The sequence below is a fragment of the Salvelinus fontinalis genome, unplaced genomic scaffold, assembly GCF_029448725.1.
Source record: "Salvelinus fontinalis isolate EN_2023a unplaced genomic scaffold, ASM2944872v1 scaffold_0096, whole genome shotgun sequence".
Classification (NCBI taxonomy): Eukaryota; Metazoa; Chordata; class Actinopteri; order Salmoniformes; family Salmonidae; genus Salvelinus; species Salvelinus fontinalis.
This window is the reverse complement of record NW_026600305.1, coordinates 60,662-78,327: the sequence shown is the minus strand read 5'-3', so window position 1 is coordinate 78,327 and position 17,666 is coordinate 60,662. Positions and strand designations below refer to the sequence as shown.

Sequence of the window (17,666 nt, the reverse complement as noted above, 5' to 3'; positions counted from 1 at the left end):
CAACTGATCCAGATGTACATAAAGCAGAGCTCGTGAATATACATCCCACCCACGATGCTATCATAGCGCTGCTGGGAGTGACTATTAGTCCAGCCGTGTCATCCCTGGGCCTGGAAGCAACAGATGTTTGAGACAGTTCTCCAATCCCAAATTAGCCCCCCCCCCCGTCGACCTCCCCTTCTCCCCTCTCATTGTCGACCGTGCTTAACGTGTGTCTGTTTGTGGTACCGCCTCATTCGCAGAGATTGTATCGAGCGGTAATTATTGGCTAACACTCCCCTCCGGCCCTCGTCATTGTGTTGACGTCTCAACTACGGCGGCCATCGTTAATCACGCCGTTTAGGACGGAGATGAACCCCAGAGACCCTGGACCGCCCCTCCGCCCACTGCTGGTTAGTGAGGACATGTTCAACCCTCCTGCTCAATCAGAGAGAAACAACAAAAGAGAACAGAGACGGGATGAAAAAAATACTTGTTTTCTCATAATATCTGTTGAGTTTTGGATGGACACACTATATACATAGACCCCATCCAGCATTACAATGTAATTATCTATATACATAGACCCCATCCAGCTTTACAATGTAATTATCTATAGACCTAGACCCCATCCAGCATTACAATGTAATTATCTATATACATAGACCCCATCCAGCTTTACAATGTAATTATCTATAGACATAGACCCCATCCAGCATTACAATGTAATTATCTATAGACATAGACCCCATCCAGCTTTACAATGTAATTATCTATATACATAGACCCCATCCAGCATTACAATGTAATTATCTATATGCATAGACCCCATCCAGCATTACAATGTAATTATCTATAGACATAGACCCCATCCAGCATTACAATGTAATTATCTATAGACATAGACCCCATCCAGCTTTACAATGTAATTATCTATAGACATAGACCCCATCCAGCATTACAATGTAATTATCTATATACATAGACCCCATCCAGCTTTACAATGTAATTATCTATAGACATAGACCCCATCCAGCTTTACAATGTAATTATCTATAGGCATAGACCCCATCCAGCATTACATTGTAATTAGCTATAGACCTAGACCCCATCCAGCATTACATTGTAATTAGCTATAGACCTAGACCCCATCCAGCATTACAATGTAATTATCTATATGCATAGACCCCATCCAGCATTACAATGTAATTAGCTATAGACCTAGACCCCATCCAGCATTACATTGTAATTAGCTATAGACCTAGACCCCATCCAGCATTACAATGTAATTATCTATAGACCTAGACCCCATCCAGCATTACAATGTAATTAGCTATAGACCTAGACCCCATCCAGCATTACATTGTAATTAGCTATAGGCCTGTCTTACTTAATTTAATGTAGATTCATGAAATTCAGTACTGTAAATAAGGGATAATTTCTCCTTTAGCAGTGTAATCGATCTAGCTTTTTTAGTGTAAGAAGTCAGACCGTAGCAGCATGGACATCCCCCTCAACCTCTGTGTCACATTTACGTATGAATAGCTGAGGGCTGAGCGGCTCTTTTACGGCCCGGGGTAAAGCCTCTACTACGGCTGCTCAACTCATCCAGGACAGTGTCTTCAGCGAGCCCTCTCTCTTTAGGACTCGTTGAGCATCTGTGCACTTCTCCTTTAAGTGATCTCTACAGACGAGTGATCTCTACAGACGAGTGATCTCTACAGACGAGTGATCTCTACAGACGAGTGATCTCTACAGACGAGTGATCTCTACAGGGGAGTGATCTCTACAGAGGTGTGATCTCTACAGAGGTGTGATCTCTACAGACGAGTGATCTCTACAGACGAGTGATCTCTACAGACGAGTGATCTCTACAGACGAGTGATCTCTACAGAGGAGTGATCTCTACAGACGAGTGATCTCTACAGACGAGTGATCTCTACAGACGAGTGATCTCTACAGACGAGTGATCTCTACAGACGAGTGATCTCTACAGAGGTGTGATCTCTACAGAGGTGTGATCTCTACAGACGAGTGATCTCTACAGACGAGTGATCTCTGCAGACGAGTGATCTCTACAGACGAGTGATCTCTACAGACGAGTGATCTCTACAGAGGTGTGATCTCTACAGAGGTGTGATCTCTACAGAGGTGTGATCTCTACAGACGAGTGATCTGTACAGAGGTGTGATCTCTACAGAGGAGTGATCTCTACAGACGAGTGATCTCTACAGACGAGTGATCTCTACAGACGAGTGATCTCTACAGAGGAGTGATCTCTACAGAGGAGTGATCTCTACAGAGGAGTGATCTCTACAGAGGTGTGATCTCTACAGAGGAGTGATCTCTACAGAGGTGTGATCTCTACAGGGGAGTGATCTCTACAGAGGTGTGATCTCTACAGAGGAGTGATCTCTACAGACGAGTGATCTCTACAGACAAGTGATCTCTACAGACGAGTGATCTCTACAGAGGTGTGATCTCTACAGAGGTGAGATCTCTACAGAGGTGTGATCTCTACAGACGAGTGATCTCTACAGACGAGTGATCTCTACAGAGGTGTGATCTCTACAGAGGTGTGATCTCTACAGACGAGTGATCTCTACAGACGAGTGATCTCTACAGAGGTGTGATCTCTACAGAGGTGTGATCTCTACAGAGGAGTGATCTCTACAGAGGTGTGATCTCTACAGAGGTGTGATCTCTACAGACGAGTGATCTCTACAGACGAGTGATCTCTACAGACGAGTGATCTCTACAGACGAGTGAGGAGTGATCTCTACAGAGGAGAGATCTTTACAGAGGAGTGATCTCTACAGAGGAGTGATCTCTATAGAGGAGTGATCTCTACAGAGGAGTGATCTCTACAGAGGAGTGATCTCTACAGAGGAGTGCTGTGGACATTCAGTGATCAAAGGAGGAATTATGCACAATCCCGTTGTAATCAAATAATACTGTATTTACCGAAATACAAAATTATTTTCCACGAGTACATTTACTTTGTCCTCCAGAGTTATTATTTTTCAGTGTATTTTCTTCATAATGGTTATTTTTTCAATGCTGCACAATATACTCTGCTATTGTTTAACCTTCGATCAAACTCTGAATACCTGGGGGATTCTGAGACTGTTGACAGTCTATGACTACCCACGTACCTGGGTGATTCTGAGACTGTTGACAGTGTATGGCTACCCACGTGCCTTGTATCAGCATGGCTACAATACATCCTTTGTTTGACCGGTGAGACGTTAGCATACGCCTTCATCAAAGGACCATAATACATTGTTGGTTAAAGGGGCTTGTAAGTAAAGCATTTCCCTATAAGGTCTGCTACACCTGTTGTATTCAGCATTTCACTGTAAGGTCTACTACACCTGTTGTATTCAGCATTTCACTGTGAGGTCTACTACACCTGTTGTATTCAGCATTTCACTGTAAGGTCCACTACACCTGTTGTATTCAGCATTTCACTGGGAGGTCTACTACACCTGTTGTATTCAGCATTTCATTGTGAGGTCTACTACACCTGTTGTATTCAGCATTTCACTGTGAGGTCTACTACACCTGTTGTATTCAGCATTTCACTGTAAGGTCTACTACACCTGTTGTATTCAGCATTTCACTGTGAGGTCTACTACACCTGTTGTATTCAGCATTTCATTGTGAGGTCTACTACACCTGTTGTATTCAGCATTTCACTGTGAGGTCTACTACACCTGTTGTATTCAGCATTTCACTGTAAGGTCTACTACACCTGTTGTATTCAGCATTTCACTGTGAGGTCTACTACACCTGTTGTATTCAGCATTTCACTGTGAGGTCTACTACACCTGTTGTACTCAGCATTTCACTGTGAGGTCTACTACACCTGTTGTATTCAGCATTTCACTGTGAGGTCTACTACACCTGTTGTATTCGGAGCACGTGACAAATTCAATTTGATTTGATTTGCTATGCTAACAACAATGCTGATTGTTTAAATGCGTGCTTTCATATCTTGTGAAAACGCTCGTATTGGACCCATTGGAATGTGTAATAACAATTTTACAATGAGATTTTACAATCACAACTTTCACACGTAAATAACTGCCATATTACCATGATGATAATTTTTTTTTTCTAAAACTGAAATTCTGAAACTTCCCATAAACCCACTGTCATTGACACCTGTTCCAAACGGTAACTCTTACCGGTGGAGGTGTCCTACGGTCACTATTCGCTCAGCGCCTGGTCCAAACGGTAACTCTTACCGGTGGAGGTGTCCTATGCTCACTATTCGCTCAGCACCTGTTCCAAACGGTAACTCTTACCGGTGGAGGTGTCCTATGCTCACTATTCGCTCAGCACCTGTTCCAAACGGTAACTCTTACCGGTGGAGGTGTCCTACGCTCACTAATCGCTCAGCACCAAACTTGTCCTATGAGATCCAACCAACGCCAATTAATGAAGGATGAGAATATGTTTAATAAATGACCATCATTTCAGTAATGAGTTGAATTTAATGAGGGTTCCAAGGTCTAGATAGCTGTAGCTGGATGGAAGGGGATTTATCTGTCCAGTCCACCAACCACTTATTTCCCACAGTGGGAAAAACACACATTGTGTACGTACAGTAGACATTTATCATGGACACTGTAGTCAGGTATAGGTCATTTATCATGGACACTGTAGTCAGGTATAGGTAATTTATCATGGACACTGTAGTCAGGTATAGGTAATTTATCATGGACACTGTAGTCAGGTATAGGTCATTTATCATGGACACTGTAGTCAGGTATAGGTCATTTATCATGGACACTGTAGTCAGGTATAGGTCATTTATCATGGACACTGTAGTCAGGTATAGGTCATTTGTCATAGACTGCATTGAACACCACATATAGGCTACTGTTGGCTATATAATAGAAATCAAAAGCTATTTCCATGTGACAATGTTATGGGATTTTCTCCATTGGTTTTGTTGGTAGGCGTTGGGCCGGTAACCGAAAGGTTGCTGGATCAAATCCTCGAGTTGACATGGTAAAAAATCTGTCGTTCTGCCCCTGAGCAAGGCTGTTAACCCACTGTTCCCCGGGCCCTGAGCAAGGCAGTAAACCCACTGTTCCCCGGGCCCTGAGCAAGGCAGTTAACCCACTGTTCCCCGGGCCCTGAGCAAGGCAGTTAACCCACTGTTCCCCGGGCCCTGAGCAAGGCAGTTAACCCACTGTTCCCCGGGCGCCGATGACGTGGACGTCGCTTAAGGCAGCCCCCCGAACCTCCCTGATTCAGAGGGGTTGGGTTAAATGCAGGAAGACACATTTCAGTTGAAGGAATTCAGTTGTACAACTGACTAGGTATCCCCCTTTCCCTTTCCCTACATTATGCTCACATAGCCACGATAGTCTATAGGCTACTGTCTAAAACTGTAAGGGTACAGCCTCAGTGTTCACTGTAAACACGCACCGGAAGTTGCACAAAAAACATTCACGTTTCCGCTCACAAGACCTCCATTTTTTTCCCAGTGCCCCTAAAAACGGCTGATTTTGTCTATGATTAGGTGCGGTGGCCGTTGATGTATGTTTTTTTTTAACAAAGCCACAATATCTAACACAATGTAGAAGACGGGGAATAGGAATGTGTGCGTGTGCTTGTGCGTGCGTGCGTTTCTGACTGTGAGAAAACTGTCTCAATGTCAGCTGGTGAAACTGAGTGGTAGAAAGCCAAACGTGTCAAGGTCAGATAATGCTGTGTTTTATTCATCTGTCTTCCACTGACGCTCTAACCCTGACCCTGACCCTAACCCTAACCCTGACCAAACACATGTAGGTCAAAACGTGCTACTTTGCCTGGTGTTGTGTCTGACCACCAGCTAACTGACATACAAAGTACTAAGGCCTATTGCAGCAGGACTAGCCTGTTGGTTATTCAATTATTTGTTACCATCTTTTTCCATTGAAGGGGCCGATCCCGACCTGAGTTAAGAGTGTGCACAAATGGAACGTAATTCCCTTTTTATTAATGCATTTTCTCTCTACGCGTATTCTGACCTTGAATTTAAGCATGAGAACAGCGTGCTGTTCGCCCGCTATTCGTTGGGGGTGGAGATCAATGAAATGAAGGTGTGTCTACAGACAAAACTGTATTCCGACCTTAAGTCAAGGTCGCGTAAAGATGGTGGAATTGACTTAAGTCCCTCATGATTCCACCATCTTTACGCGAGATGAAACGATGAATAAGGTCTAGCAATCTGTCGGTTCCAAGTGGAACAAAATCTAGGTTATTTTTTTTACAATAGAAATAACACCACTGTAATTTACAAATTGATAAGAGCTATTGATAAGAGCTAGGTAACCGAGTAAGCCGATTGGATCAGGGGATTTGTAAATGTAAATAACAAATTGTTTCAGATCTGTTTTACCTTATGATCACTGGAGACAAATGTGACAGCAGTCATAGGACGACTGGACCGTTATCATACAGTTCCATGATTAGTGATTATCAGGGTAGATTTACGGGACTACTGTTTGGGCTAAGGGGCAGCATTTTCACATTTGGATGAAAAGCGAGCCCAGAGTAAACTGCCTGCTACTCAGTTCCAGTTGCTAATATATGCATATTATTAGTAGATTTGGATAGAAAACACTCTGAACTTTCTAAAACTGTTTGAAGGATGTCTGTGAGTATAACAGAACTCATATGGCAGGCGAAAACCTGAGAAGAATCCAACCAGGAAGTGGGAAATCTGAGGTTTGTAGTTTTTTGACTCTTGGCCTATCGAATACACAGTGTCTATGGGGTCATATTGCACTTCCCAAGGCTTCCACTAGATGTCAACAGTCTTTAGAACCTTGTTCGATGCTTCTACTGTGAAGTGGGGGCGAATGAGAGGGGATTGAGTAAGGTCTCTCCCAGAGTGTCATAAGCTGACTATGCGCATTCATGTGAGAGTTAGCTGCGTTCCATCGCATTTCTGAAGAGAAAAAATTCTCCGGTTGGAACATTATTGAAGATTTATGTTAAAAACATTCTAAACATTGATTCTATACTTCCTTTGACATGTTTCTACGGACTGTAACGGAACTTTTTGACTTTTCGTCTGCTCCTAGTGATCGCGCCTCATGAATTTGGATTACTGGGCTAAACGCGTTAACAAAAAGGAGGTATTTGGACATAAATTATGAACTTTATCGAACAAATCAAACATTTATGGTGGAACTGTGATTCCTGGGAGTGCATTCTGATGAAGATCATCAAAGGTAAGGGAATATTTATAATGCTATTTCTGACTTCTGTTGACTCCAACATAGCGGATATCTGTTTGGGTTGTGTTGGTCTCTGAGCGCCGTACTCAGATTATTTAATGGTTTGCTTTTTCCGTAAAGTTTTTTTGAAATCAGACACAGCGGTTCCATTAAGGAGAAGTATGTCTTTAATTCTGTGAATAACACTTGTATCTTTTATCAATGTTTTATTATGAGTATTTGTGTAAATTGATGTGGCTCTGTGCAAATTCACAGGATGTTTTGGAGGCAAAGCCAAATGTAAACTGAGGTTTCTGGATATAAATATGAACTTGATCGAACAAAACATACATGTATTGTGTAACATGTTGTCCCGGGAGTGTCATCTGATGAAGAATATCAAATGTTAGTGATTAATTTGATCTCTATTTCAGATTTTTGTGACTCCTCTCTTTGGTTGGAAAATCGCTGTATGCATTCTGTGACTAGTTGCTGACCTAACATAATGATATGTTGTGCTTTCATCAAAAAGCCTTTTTAAATCGGACACTGTGGTTGGATTAACGAGAATTGTATCTTTAAAATGGTGTCTAATACTTGTATGTTTGAGAAATTTGAATTATGAGATTTCTGTTGATTGAATTTGGCGCCCTGCAATTTCATTGGCTGTTGGCAAGGGATTCCACTAGCGGAACCCCGTTCCTCGACAGGTTAACCCCTATGACAGTTCTATGATTAGTGAATATCAGGGTAGATTTATAGGACTACTGTTCAACTCCTATGACAGTTCCATGATTAGTGAAGATCAGGGTAGATTTATAGGACTACTGTTCAACTCCTATGACAGTTCCATGATTAGTGAAGATCAGGGTAGATTTATAGGACTACTGTTCAACTCCTATGACAGTTCCATGATTAGTGAGGATCAGGGTAGATTTATAGGACTACTGTTCAACTCCTATGACAGTTCCATGATTAGTGAGGATCAGGGTAGATTTATAGGACTACTGTTCAACTCCTATGACAGTTCCATGATTAGTGAGGATCAGGGTAGATTTATAGGACTACTGTTCAACTCCTATGACAGTTCCATGATTAGTGAGGATCAGGGTAGATTTATAGGACTACTGTTCAACTCCTATTATACACTTTTCTCACCTTCCAATATTTCATGGCTTGAACAATTGAATATGTCAACTTTCAGGATCAATCAAACCAATATTTTTGATTCACCAATATATTTTGTGTGTAAAGGCTCAAACCTGTTTTTTAAAATTATTATTCATAAATAGATTCCTAACCCTAAAAAAAATATACAATCTTTATTTTATTTTACTTTTATTTAACTACCAGGTGGTGCTGAATAGGAGATTAATATGTATGTATATACATGGCTTTCTGTCATTGATACATAATATTCTGAACCGATCTCTCCAGTCTGTCGAGAAAACTCAAATTGAAGGTACAGCGTATTTAAAGGAATGTCTTGAGATAAATGTACTAAAACCTCTATTGAATGAAAACTCCACCAGAAAAACAGTTGCCAGACAAGTGGGCGTGTTTTTAATGGTTGAATTAAATGTATTCAGAGCGCAAGCTAACCAGGCCTGCAAAATCCATTCACACCTCCATGCAGTAAGTCTGAAAACCAACTACTGAGAAGTACATAGAAAAAGCGTGCGTGCATAGGAAAGGTGTACATTTTCTGAGTCTGAATCAGGCGCTAACGTTTTCCTTTCACTTTGCATGCCCTAAAATCCCGTTTCAATCCCACATGACACTGGAAACCAATCACAGCCCTGCCAACTATAGCCCTGTCCAATCACAGCCTTGCCAACTATAGCCCTGTCCAATCACAGCCTTGGCAGCTAACCCCTGTCCCTCCCCATTTCTCTGTCAATCAGACTTTGATCCGGTAATATATCTTTACGCTCCCATATGGGTTTTACTTTCACAAAGATAAAGACACGGTGCGTTCTATTAGTTCAGCAGATAGTCTGATTGATTACATCAGACCATTGAAAACCTTGTTCCTATGCAACACTGGCGTTTATAACGGTGAATTTGAAATTGTGGAAACTCTCGATCATAGGCATACTTTTAAATGAAGACAAAACGAATATTCTACATATACTTGACTATTCTGGATATATTTTGACTGAAAATAGTCATTGGTGTCCTGTAGGCGAAATATTTCCCGAGAAAATGTAACCTGACATTTGTGAGGAAAATAAATGTTTGAGGAAAAAAATCTGTTTTACATGTCCAGCTTGTTCAGCGAATGTTAAGATTAGAAGGAATATTAAGGTGAAACTTTAACAAGATTTTCGATTCATATTTTTGTGGTTTGTACTCTTGTAGTAATGAAAATAGGTAGGCTATATTATAATTCATAATATGAAAAAATAAATATAAATATAGCATATATAGCATATCTATAGAAAATAGTAGTTTACATTTCTGATACTACTCTCCGTATAATTATGTTATATTCATAATAAATTCCATACAAAGATTCAACCATTTTAATGCCAACCACATGTATGTTTGGTGAACAAAATACCTAATTCCATTTTCACTTTGGTTTTAAAACGTGTGGATGGGTGACTGAAACGGCAAACTTGGTCTTATGCAGTGGCGTAAAGTACTTAAGTAAAAATAAGTAAATAATTTCAAATTAAGTAGATTTTTTGGGGTATCTGTACTTTACTATTTATATTTTTGACTATTTTTTATTTTTACTCCACTACATTCCTGAAGAGAATTATGTATTTTTTACGCCATACTTTTTCCCTGACACCTAAAAGTATTTGTTACATTTTGAATGCTTAGCAGGACAGGAAAATGGTCTGATTCACGCACTTAAAGAGAAAATCCCTGGTCATCCCTACTGCCTTTGATCTGGCGGACTCACTAAACACAAACGCTTTGTTTGTAAATGTCTGAGTGTTGGAGTGTGCCCCTGGCTTTCCGTAAATAACAAAAACAAGACAATTGTGCCGTCTAGTTTGCTTATTATAAGGACTTTGAAATCATTTACACTTTTAATTTGACTTTGGATACTTAAGTATATTTAAGCATTTACATGTACTTTTGGTACTTAAGTATATTTAAAACCAAATACTTTTTTACTTTTAGCAAGTAGCAGTTTACTGGCTGACTTTCACTTTTATTTGAGTCATTTTCTAATAAGGTATCTTTACTGTTACTCAAGTATGAAAATTGGGTACTTTTTACACCTCTGGTCTTATGCACCCAACAAAGTCAAAAAATGTAATCAACAAAATATTTAACGTTAATTATTATTTTTGGTATAAAGATGATTTATAACACCGGATATTAGGCTACTTCTAACTCTTGACGACAGAATTTGTAGACATGTCAATCAAAATGCTGTATTTTTAATTTCTTTTTAATGGAAAGGTCTAGAATCTATCAAAAAAGATGAATGGCAATGGACAGCAGGAATGCAGTGAGGCTTTTCACTCACTGCATGTAGTATTCCTAGGCTGCTGCTTTTTAGAAAGGTGACACATACATTTCCAAAAGGATAGGATACATTTGAGCTTCATCTTTCTCCATTGGGTTATTTGTATTGTGTTAAGTGCATTGTGATATTTTCTATTATGGAAAGAAATCATTGTGATGTCACGGATGGAAGATAAAACAAATAGTTTTATCTCATATATAGGCCTAATAAAGTATTTTTCAGCTATCGAGTGTCTGCGGGTTTTCGCTCCACCCTTGTACTTGATGGATGAATTAAGGTCACTAGTTCGTAAGGAACTGCCCTCACCTGGTTGTCTAGGTCTTAAAACAAAAACCTGCAGATACTCTGCCGTCCATGGAATAAATTTGACACCTGCTATAAAGTCCTGCCCATGCTGTGTTATACACGCAGCCCAATGCTGATCTTTTGCCCGATCTGATTGGCCAAAAGACCAATTAGTGGAAGAAGATGTGCCAATCAGAGGCCGGTTTGGGGAGGTTCAACGGAGTTGGGACGTCCCAAGGATCCCGTTTATATATTACCGAGGTTCAATTGCAGAGCGTTGTGAGAAAAGTTGCCAGTTTCAGGTGGAGACGTATAGCAAAGGAAGCAGAGGAGCGACTGGCACGGCACGGACGGACAAATTATAACACAAGAGGAAAAAATGATATTGTCAAGAAAGTGATAACGTAACGTTTTATTATTATTTATTTAGAAAAACTGAAACATTAGACAAACACTAGTGTTTAAAACTATCTGGATGAGATGCTGTTTCGTTTCGCCTAAAACAACTCTAATCCAGCAATCATAACTCAGAAGAATAATTTGAGTTGGTGTAAAATCTCAGGAAAAGTACACAATGGCAAAATCTAAGAACTTTGGAATCGACGCGCTGTTGGCGCACCGGGTGGACCGAGACAGCTCCCCGGGACTGTGTTCTGAGGACCAGCAATTCTCGTGCCGCCGGTCGGAGACCCAATCCCAGCGGAGGACCACCAGCGGTATCCACATTCAGACCGGAATTATGCCCAAACCGGGTCAATTGAATTTCTCTCACCAGGGACTGACTCAGCTGTCTCAGGGGGCCATCCCTGGAATGTATCCCACCCACATGTACCCCGTCGCGGTTCTGGGTGGCCAGCACACAGCCTTCGCCTATCCCAGTTTCGCCCAGCCGTACCCGGAGCACCTAAAGGCAGCAGTTATGGCTGGGTTCCCGCTAGAGCACTGGATCAGAGCTGGAATGATGATGCCAAGACTCGGTGACTATAGTGGCAAGTAGCTTTCAGGCGTCTCATTTTGTATTTCTTTTGAATATAATTGAAGTGTCTCTCTCTGTTCACTGTTCATAATAGCTATAAAAGATATTGTGTGAAAATAAAGTAGTTGTAAATAAATTATTGAAACAGAATGTTGTCTCTTGCTTATTAAACCCAATCACTGTATTGATGCTGCATAAGTTCGGTATATTTTCATAGAATTATTTAGCCGTTATAATTTCGTTGAACACTATGTCGGTCGAATTTACGACATTGTAGAAGGACTCGTGAAATAAATAAAATAAATATATTTTCATGTCTTAGATCTATTTAAAAAATAATGGATTTGTAAATTATTCGTTTTAAATGCAGATATTATCTAGATTTATTTATTTTTTTACACAAAAATAAGCAGTCAAACACACAAAACAAATATGTTGTCATTGCATCTTTCAGGTGATCTGCAGCCTATTTACTCCTGAACCATAATCATGTCTCTTTGTCTGTAAAGATTTACCTTAGTCATAAATAACATTTTAATTAATGGGCGATAGCCAAGTGTGAGATTTTAAACAATATTACAATAAAGAAACACCTGATGCAGTATGTCCACTTCATCAACAAAGTCCCGGTATTGAAATGTTCATTAATTTAATGGCATTCTGTTGAGTTTTATAGCCCTGCTAAAGCCATATCACCCTGTCCTCGGGCCAACTGTAAACCAAAGTCCAATAAAACTGTTATCATCAGAAAGGACAGCTTTATAAAGATTACAATGTTTATATCTCAACCCCATCCTACCTTACAGAAGAGCAAGAACCTGAAAAGCAAAAAACACATAAATGTGACATAAATAAACCATAGATTATTATCATTATAATTATTTTATAATAACTATTATTATTAGTAGTAGTAGTTTAACATGTGATATAATAACCTCTCTCTCATGGTCTCCACTCCTCCAGCCTCTTCTCAGGCTAGTCTGATGGGGAAGTGTCGTAGGCCCAGAACAGCCTTCACCAGCCAACAACTACTACACCTGGAGAACCAGTTCAAACTCAACAAATACCTGTCCAGACCTAAACGCTTTGAGGTGGCCACCTCTCTCATGCTCACAGAGACACAGGTGAGCATGATGATCCCGGAACTGATTTTCAATCCTTTTGTTTGTGCAATTGTGTGAAAAGTTTATTATTTTATGTGTCAGGGACCATGCACAAGATATATTGCTCCAGATTTAGCTGCATAGCTCATATCCATCTGCAGTCCCATAGAGAGAACAGTCTGAAAACTTTAGAGACACTAAAATGAGCTGCAGGTTCTTTGACTGACATGCTAATCCCTCGTGTAACTGTCGTGTTCAGTTCTGATTTTGTGTTTCCGGGTTCCGTTCAGGTGAAGATCTGGTTCCAGAACAGGCGTATGAAGTGGAAGCGGAGCCGCAAGGCCAAAGAGCAGGCAATCAAGGGCCAAGGTGACTCCGACTGCCCACAAGGGGGGAAGCAGGGCAGCAATACTGGGTCTGGAGACACCCGCAACTCTGGTACCCCGGACGATGAAGATGAGGAGGATCTGGAAGCAGGGGAAGAAGATGACGTGTTAAGTGCTGATACCGTAGGAGCTGGAGTGGGTTTAGTGTCTCGCCCTACACACTTCCTGAGGCACACTGCTACAGAGCTCAGCTATAGTTCTCATGGTTCCTACTCAGACAATGAACTAGAAGACAGTGGGCCTGGGCTGGAGAGAAGGGTTGTGGTGGGCTTATGAGAACAGTGGGCCTGGGCTGGAGAGAGGGGTTGGGGTGGGGTTATGAGGACAGTGGGCCTGGGCTGGAGAGAGGGGTTGGGGTGGGGTTATGAGGACAGTGGGCCTGGGCTGGAGAGAGGGGTTGGGGTGGGGTTATGAGGACAGTGGGCCTGGACTGGAGAGAAGGGCTGGGGTGGGCTTCCCCACTATATGGGGAATAGGGTGCCATTCAGGACGTAAACAACTTTTTCTCCACACTCACCAGCAGGTATTATCATCAACAGTCATGACTAGTGATGAAGACTGAGAATGTTATCCAAAGTAGGATACTACTAACTACTCACCTCAGCTGTGGCCCTAAGACATTCAGTAATGAGTGGTTATAACACCTCAGCTGTGGCCCTAAGACATTCAGTAATGAGTGGTTATAACACCTCAGCTGTGGCCCTAAGACATTCAGTAATGAGTGGTTATAACACCTCAGCTGTGGCCCTAAGACATTCAGTAATGAGTGGTTATAACACCTCAGCTGTGGCCCTAAGACATTCAGTAATGAGTGGTTATAACACCTCAACTGTGGCCCTAAGACATTCAGTAATGAGTGGTTATAACACCTCAGCTGTGGCCCTAAGACATTCAGTAATGAGTGGTTATAACACCTCAGCTGTGGCCCTAAGACATTCAGTAATGAGTGGTTATAACACCTCAGCTGTGGCCCTAAGACATTCAGTAATGAGTGGTTATAACACCTCAGCGGTGGCCCTAAGACATTCAGTAATGAGTGGTTATAACACCTCAGCTGTGGCCCTAAGACATTCAGTAATGAGTGGTTATAACACCTCAGCTGTGGCCCTAAGACATTCAGTAATGAGTGGTTATAACACCTCAGCTGTGGCCCTAAGACATTCAGTAATGAGTGGTTATAACACCTCAGCGGTGGCCCTAAGACATTCAGTAATGAGTGGTTATAACACCTCAGCTGTGGCCCTAAGACATTCAGTAATGAGTGGTTATAACACCTCAACTGTGGCCCTAAGACATTCAGTAATGAGTGGTTATAACACCTCAGCTGTGGCCATTAGACATTCAGTAATGAGTGGTTATAACACCTCAGCTGTGGCCCTAAGACATTCAGTAATGAGTGGTTATAACACCTCAGCTGTGGCCCTAAGACATTCAGTAATGAGTGGTTATGACACCTCAGCGGTGGCCCTAAGACATTCAGTATGAGTGGTTATAACACCTCAGCTGTGGCCCTAAGACATTCAGTAATGAGTGGTTATAACACCTCAACTGTGGCCCTAAGACATTCAGTAATGAGTGGTTATAACACCTCAGCTGTGGCCCTAAGACATTCAGTAATGAGTTGTTAGAAATAGTTATTATTTTTTATGCTCCTCGTAGTTTTCTCTCTATCAAATGTCACACGTTAAGTTTTTTGTCCTTTCTTGTTATAGTTGTCTGTCCAAAAACACCTATGACTTAACAAAACACCTCTTGTTTAACAATTTGCATTACATTCAACAATGACACCATTTTGTATTAGTATTTATAACGATCCTGGGGTCGAGCAAAATTGAGGCAGTTACACCATTTTTTAAAACATTACGATACATTCACAACAGATTTCACAACACATTAAGTCCACTAAGATATTTTGTCATACATCCTAACAACGTTTTGTCACACTTTTACTATCAATGTTGGCCCTGAATAGCACTGGTTGTTAACTCTATAAAAAAAAATCTCACAAAAAAAGGATGATTTGCATGCATCCAATATTGTATTTAAGGCCATATGTTGGAATTTTTTGGATGACATTTACTACAGTGGTCTAAATCAGGGCCAGGGGGATTCTGGGTAGTCTGAAACAAATCTACTTTGAAAGAAAAGTATACGTCTCACACACATAGTTGTGGGTTTAACAAAAAGACGATGTCTGCACCATGTCAGATATAGAGTTGAAATGTATTCCATTTTGAGTTTGCATCCCAATATTACACTTTATATACATCACATAAGTTGAAATACAACCTTTTGACATTTTCAGCATATTTAAAAAAAAATGTTGGAATTTATATTATTAATATATATATTATGAATTTTTTAAATTACATTCCACCCATGGGGCCACTAGAGGGCAATTTGGTCATTTGACTGCAGGAAAGGGATTAAAAAACAACAACAAAAAAAACGATAATTTGAATGCAACTTAACGAAGCCTACCCAACCTGAGCCAACTGAACAAGATATGAACTGTTACTTAACACCCTCACTAAGGTGTGAATGGCTGTATGCACTTCTCCATGACTCATATGGCATTTAAAATCAACCTTGAACCTTGCATTATCTAGGTAAATTGCTAATTATATTCTGTCACGTTATGTGTATTGTTATCGATGTTATTTAAACACGTTTGATTATAAGTCATATATTTAATGTTACACTAGTGCTCTGTTGGTTTTTCAATGTTGTCGATGTGAAGAAAAATAATAAGAAAATAAAAAGACTACTCATGAATGCAATGTTGTAATTGCAAAACCTCAAACAGGAGTGACTTCTAACCTTTCCTCCTATTTTACTTCAGTCAGAATGTATAGTATTTATTAACTTACTGTATGTCATTTTACATCTTCATAGGAAGAAATTATACACATTAAATATTCTGTTTATTATCTGAAATGACTGCTCAAGCTCCTATTTTAAGTAGACCTTTTGCAAAAGATTATAATTTCCTTATGTATTTTGCAGTGACGTAAGGCAACAGGCTAATCTATGAAAGGTCCCAGTGTTACAAATTGAAATGCACGTCCATTCTCTTCATCACCATCAGCGCCAGTCTACCACTCTCATGTCTTGTTCAACCTCCAGATGACACAGAAAATTATTTTAACACACGAGAGGAATCTACACTGCATGGTAAACACTGTGCAGAAGAGAGGGACAATTTATGACCATCACTTTCAAATATGAATTACAGAGGCAGGTTTACTGATAAGTCAAATAATTAAGTTAATGAACGGAAAGTAAAAAAAAAAAAAAAAAACGGAAATCACCTGATGGTGACGTCAGCAAGCCCATTTAATTCTTGGAAAAGTAAATTATGATTATCTCAGAGTAAATGGAACTTTACTAGGAGCAGTGTAAGAGGCAGTGATTAAAATATGATTAAAGAAAAGGGCTGTTGTATATAACCACGATTCCACCACAAGGTCTCCATCACAGAAGTAGAATGAGATTCTATTTATTGCCACGTATACTCCATCTACCGGCGCCCTAGGTCATCAGGCGGCTCATTATTACGCTCACCTGTCACCGTCGTTACGCACACCAGCGCCTCATCAGACTCACCTGGACTTCATCACCTTGTTGATTACCTTCCCTATATCTGTCACTCCCTTTGGTTTCTTCCCCGGGCGTTAATTGTTTCTGTTCCGTTGTTTCATGTATGAACGCTGCTCGTGGTCGTTTATTTATTAAATTATTCACTCCCTGTCCTTGCGTCCCAACTCTCAGCGTACACGTTAAATGTCTATGGTCGACACTCTCCTATAACATGTTCATCTTGTGATTGAATGTTTTTTTTCCCTTCTTCTTTCGTCACATATTGAGGAAATTAATTGTAAAATGTTAATGTTTTTTATCCTCATAAGGTTAATTCAAAGGCACATATTTTTCAATTGCAACTTTAGTCTGTGTCTGTATGAAGACTTGTACCAGTAAATGTATGATTCGCAACAAAAAGGCTGCAAAAAAAAATGAAAAACGCATTTCGCAAACGAATGACAAACGTTCCTCTCAGGTGCCGTCGTTGCTATGGAGACAAATATTGTGCCATGCTATTGAAACTGGAGTAGCCTTACCACTGCATAAATAGTGAATTAAATGTTTATTGTATCGTATTATATTTAAATGAGGTGTGGCTATGTTATATTTAAGATTATACAAAAAAACTAAATGGCTGTCAGTTCT

General features: G+C 40.3%; 1 protein-coding gene across 1 annotated transcript; it reads left to right on the top strand.

The window, feature by feature from the left end:
• The first annotated feature begins 11,101 nt into the window (after positions 1-11,101).
• Positions 11,102-13,735, top strand: mnx2a (motor neuron and pancreas homeobox 2a). The gene is made up of 3 exons (XM_055911811.1): positions 11,102-11,963; positions 12,914-13,074; positions 13,344-13,735. The coding sequence occupies exons 1-3, from the start codon at positions 11,549-11,551 to the stop codon at positions 13,713-13,715; spliced, it is 948 nt and encodes a 315-aa protein (XP_055767786.1). The 5' UTR covers positions 11,102-11,548; the 3' UTR covers positions 13,716-13,735.
• Positions 13,736-17,666: the final 3,931 nt, after the last annotated feature.